Source organism: Anarrhichthys ocellatus, unplaced genomic scaffold (assembly GCF_004355925.1).
Source record: "Anarrhichthys ocellatus isolate YVR2014 unplaced genomic scaffold, GSC_Weel_1.0 scaffold3002, whole genome shotgun sequence".
In the NCBI taxonomy this organism is placed as follows: Eukaryota; Metazoa; Chordata; class Actinopteri; order Perciformes; family Anarhichadidae; genus Anarrhichthys; species Anarrhichthys ocellatus.
The window spans coordinates 328-5,496 of record NW_022282976.1 but is presented as its reverse complement, the minus strand read 5'-3'; the positions used below and the strand labels follow the sequence as shown (position 1 = coordinate 5,496).

The following is a 5,169-nucleotide window of genomic DNA, read 5'->3' as shown; positions in this document are numbered from 1 at the left end:
AAATGTTACAGCATTATAACTTCATTTCCCAGTTCCCCACCAGCGGCGAGGAGGTCAGGGGGGTCGGGAGCGGTACAGACGGAAATATTCCAGTGCGGCTGTGGCGGGGAGTTTTATGAAAGCAATAAAACTCCATCCACGGTGTAACCCTCGTGCCTCCAGAGAGCCGCTGTCTTCTATATCTACCCTGTAGATCCGGATTTGTGTACAAATCATTAAAACAATCACAAATTCGCTTCTAGGGGAGTATATAGTGGATTTATACGCGACGGCAGCGATGGATCCAACGCAGGAGCGGGAGGCCTTTGAGCGGCTGTTATTGGCTTGTAACGCCTTATGGATCGCTGCTTCACACTTGATTTTCTCAAAAGTGGAACTGCAAAGGTTAATAAAAATGTCTCATGCACGAATTTGTATTCCACATCAGCGTTGACACGCGCGAATTCATTCATTTCAAGACGTTATTGCTGGTTTATTTTGATGGAAACTCAATCCAAGTTTCGTTACACTTTTATTTATATACTTTTACATCATTTTTTTCCCGCAGTTTGAAGGCCGATTCCAGGTTGAATTGGACTCTTTTTTATTTATTATTTGTCCAGTTGAAAAATGATGCGGTCGACTTTACTGTTCATCTAAAGGGGGTTGGGTATGTGTGTATGTGAGGGGGGGGGGGCTAAGGTTTCGATTTAGAGACGGTCAATTTTCTCGAAACAAAGGACTTGGATATCTCCATCATCTTGCCTGTGTGTGTGTGTATGTGCACATTCAGTCCCACTGATAACATCACAGAAAGCGCCTCCTTTTTGATTAGAAAGAACACATCTTTGCAGCACATTTTATGTGTTTGTGTCTTGCGTCTAAGCTCTCGAACCGCATGCAGAAAGTTTACTGTAGAGTGTGAGAGAATGCTGGTGAACGTGTGTGATTATTATTCTTTATAAAGCAGCGTGTGGTCGAATCTCTGCGTCCTCACTTTGCGCAGTGCAGGTTCAAGTCCTTGCTTCATGGTGTTCTGTGTCTGTTTATGGCAATGATAAGGTGACACTAGCGTTAGAGTGTGTGCTACATGGAAGTGTGTTAGTGGTTGAAACGGGGGGACAACGTTGTAAAAGTCAGCTCGTGTGAGCGGGTCACGGTTGAGGAGATGAATTTCCTCCAGCAGGAAAAAACAACAAAGACCTGCGTATCTTCTGTTCGGTAAGCTCAAGGGCAAAAGCAGCCGCGCGCGGTCTGGACCCGGCACATGGACTCTCCATGTTAATATCGGGGAAGTGGAGGAAAACAAATACACATCCTGTTTGTTCATGCTGGGCAAAAAGCGAACCGAGGCTGGATTATCATGCAAAGGGGGGGTTAAATGTGGATTGGCTCTCCTGGAAAGAGCCAACCTGTGACGGACTCTCTCCTTCCCATAATGCAAATGTCTGCTGGTGATTTAGAAGGCCCGTGGAATCTGAATTAGTTGATGAATTTTCTATCGATCCTAAACAAGCCAGATTTATCTCTGACATGGTGCTGCTGCTGGGTGGCGGTGGAGCACTCTCCTACTCCCCGTTATTAGGGATTTAAAAGAAAAAGAACGTTGGTAAGCACGTCTCTACACACACACACACACACACACACCTACACACTCACACACACGCACACAAATATATACACAGAGGGTGGTGCAGGCGCCACTCGAAATCCCCCCGAGCGCTTTCTTTTTTTTTCTCCTTCTTCCTTCTTTTTCTCCTTTTTTTGAAGTCCCAGCCAGACGCGTAAAAGGAGAGAAAAAAGGTTCATTTGCATCACGGAGGACTTGTCATCTGTACTGTACTCTTGCTGCTCGCGTGTGTCCGTTTGCGCGTGCGCCTTCCTCGAGCTCAAGCCGGAACGTATTTTATGCGTGTCGGACGCACTTTTATTGTTGTTGTTGTGATTCTCTGGCTGCTTTAGGGCGGTGTGCGCGCCGACATGTGGTGGAGGGATCTGCAGAAGGGGGAAAGAGAGGGGACGGTGTTTGGGAGGCTGTGAATGCCCACAAACGGAGGCCATATGATGGTGCGCGTGCGGGGGCCGTGTATATGCTTAATCCCATTTCCTTATCCGGGGTTCATCCCGGAGGCGCGCCATTGGCCGGCCGCCGTCACGTGGCTTCTTAACTTTGTTCACTTGACAGAAAAGTAGGAGGGTTCAACGGAACAGGAATAACCGAAGAGTAAAGGGATGAGATATAAATTTTAGTTATATATTTTCCGAGTAGGTGCAATTCCACAAAAAGACTGACATTAATGGCCATGAGCTCCTATTTGATCAACTCCAACTATGTGGACCCGAAGTTCCCACCGTGCGAGGAGTACTCACAGAGTGACTATCTGCCCAGCCACTCTCCGGTCTACTACAGCTCCCAGAGGCAGGAGGCTGCCGCCTTCCAGCCGGACTCCCTCTACCACCACCAGCACCACCCGCAGCACCAGAACCACCACCAGCAGCGCGGCGAGCCGCCGTACACGCCGTGCCAGCGTCCGGGGCAGCCCGCCTCGGTGGTGATTTCCCCGCGGGGTGAAGTCCTCCCCGCGGCTGGGCTGCGGACGGCCGCCGTCCCGGAGCTGAGCCACCACTCCGACTCGGTGACGCCCAGCCCGCCTCCGCCCGCGACTTGCGGCATAACACCCCACAGCCAAGGCAGTTCGTCCCCCACGAGCGCCAAGGACCCCGTCGTCTACCCGTGGATGAAGAAAGTCCATGTAAACATCCGTAAGTGCTGCATGCAAACTTCTTCCTCCCTCTCCCCCCTCTCTCTCTCTCTCTCTCCCTCTCTCGCTGCGCCTTTGTGCATGCCGTGCAGTCAGCTAGGTGTCCACCGTCTAAATCGACGGCTTCCCCTCCCTGTTTCCCGCTAGAAGCAGAAGAGTAGCCCTTGGGTCAAGATTTACGATCGTCTGTTTGCAGGGCCAATATAATTACACCCTCCATAAATTTTTATTACACCTCTCCGCCGAGGTGCCTTTTGAAGTCCGATCTCCGGCGCGTCGGCTCTAATTCCTCGCCTTATGACAACTCAGACCGAGCCCATAAGTTAGCTTTTATGCTTTGGTAATTTGATTTTAAGTGGTCGGGTTGTATAAACGGTGTACTTTACTCTGTCGAGCCTTCCTTCCCCACTCGTTGTTCCAGGGGAGGGAAAGTTTTATGGCAGCTGAAATATTCATGTTTATGGAGCCGGCCGTAAAAACGCTAATGTAAAACCGAATAGCTGCAGTCTATTACGGCTCCTCTCTGTAATCTTCCAATAGACTTGCTGCCTATATGCGCGTTGGGATAGCTGGAGTTCGCTAGCGCGACCACAAAAATAAAAACAATGCCACTTTTGTAAAGTCACCGTAATGATTTCACTCCACCGGTAAGCACAATTATCTTGCATATTTTCTTCTTCTCCCGTAGCACAGTTGTTTTAGCTGTCAACAGACTCCGCTGCAGCATGTTTGATCGCTGCTAGCGTTTGGTATTTGTTGAATCATCACAAAGTCGGCCATTCAGTGCCATCGTGTATAGCGCCCCCCCCCCCCCCCCACACACACACACACACACCACCACCACCTATATCCTCAATCAGTTTATACAAGGCAGACAATGCTGCCATAATTGCGCTCAGTCCGTGGCATCCCTGCATCGAAACGACCGCATTTAAATGTTCTGGTATGTGCGCACACGTGTCAGAGCGGCACGATTTTTTTTGTCAAGCTTTTAGATAATGCGGCTCTCAAATCACAACATTTGGACACAACCGTGAGGCTGGATGCGCTGAGAGGATCCACGCCGCCGCAGGCCCTGAAATGACACCTGACAAGATGTGTGCGCTGAAGACGCAAAAGCCTGTAGTGTGAAACAAACGAGTTCCGCCGTAACAGCTGCGTTTGCGAGCACGCGGGCCAACAGATTTAGTGGTAGGATAAAAGTGGTTCGCGATCATTAAAGGGTCTGCAAGGTTACGGCCATTTTGTATCCCATCAGTAGGTGGCCGTGGCTTTATCTCTCCTCGTTGCATGCTCATAATGCCCTGACGTTTTTATTCCTCCGTGGGGCTTGGTGGGCTGTTTTCAGTTTCGCACGTTACCGCAGACATCTGTGTTGCGTCCTCTTTAACGAGCCCACAGTTATAAAACAATAACTCTATGTATTTTTAGTGAAAGCCAATTGTTCTACTGTAATGTGGCACTATTATAAATATGAAAGCAGTGGCTTGATATCCTGTATTATTTATAATTTTATAAATTATAATTATATATAATTCATGTTATTGTGGCAATTATTATTATTATTATTATTATAAGTAGTATTACTATCATGACCATAGGCTATATTTTTGAATTGAATTGAAATGATTGTGTTTTCTTATTTTTTTGCTTGAGTGGAGTCGTGATGCTCATATATTCCCATTGTTGTTCCACAGTGAGCTCGAACTACACAGGCGGTGAGCCGAAGCGCTCGCGGACGGCCTATACGCGCCAGCAGGTCCTGGAGCTCGAGAAGGAGTTCCACTACAACCGGTACCTGGCGCGCAGGCGCAGGGTGGAGATCGCCCACACGCTGTGCCTGTCGGAGCGGCAGATCAAGATCTGGTTCCAGAACCGCAGGATGAAATGGAAGAAGGACCACAAGCTGCCCAACACCAAGGTCCGCTCCGGGACCAACAACAACAACAACACAAACTCCCAGGCTCTAACCGGCTCCCAGAACCGCGCTGGGCCCCTATAGCCTGGTTCTCCGGCTCTCTGTTTTATGGTCTTCCTCTCCTTGTTCCAAAACTGAACGCCGAAGCGGCAGCCGCGCTTGTAACCACCGGAGCCCGCACTTAGGACCGGAATAACGCCTGTGCTCTGGAGGAGGATGGGGGGGGACATGTCACTGCCGCCTGTTCGGCCTTGATATGTGCTGATGTTACACTCTCTAACATCACGTTATGACGTGGGAGGGGGTGGAGGGGGGAGAATTCCCATTCATGAAACAATGAAACGAACAAAAGTAGGCGAAGGAGACTGAGTGAAGTGAGAAAGCGCCGCGGCCGCTCCTTTGCTTTCCCCTCCTCGTTCCCTCTCTGTCCCTCCCTGCTTTTTATGTCTGTCTTTTATACTCGTCTCTCTCTCTCTCTCTCTCTCTCTCTCTCTCTCTCTCTCTCTCTCT

General features: G+C 49.4%; 1 protein-coding gene across 1 annotated transcript; it reads left to right on the top strand.

Annotated features, from left to right (window-relative positions):
- The first annotated feature begins 204 nt into the window (after positions 1-204).
- On the top strand, positions 205-5,145 carry hoxb4a (homeobox B4a). Its single transcript, XM_031840600.1, has 2 exons — positions 205-2,742; positions 4,439-5,145. The coding sequence occupies exons 1-2, from the start codon at positions 2,277-2,279 to the stop codon at positions 4,741-4,743; spliced, it is 771 nt and encodes a 256-aa protein (XP_031696460.1). The 5' UTR covers positions 205-2,276; the 3' UTR covers positions 4,744-5,145.
- The last annotated feature ends 24 nt before the right edge of the window (positions 5,146-5,169 follow it).

Bases quoted from the DNA above. Each gene is read 5' to 3' on its own strand.
- hoxb4a (XM_031840600.1), top strand. From the start codon at position 2,277: ATGGCCATGAGCTCCTATTTGATCAACTCCAACTATGTGGACCCGAAG. The intron at 2,743-4,438 runs GTAAGTGCTGCA...GTTGTTCCACAG, and splicing joins GAAAGTCCATGTAAACATCC to TGAGCTCGAACTACACAGGC.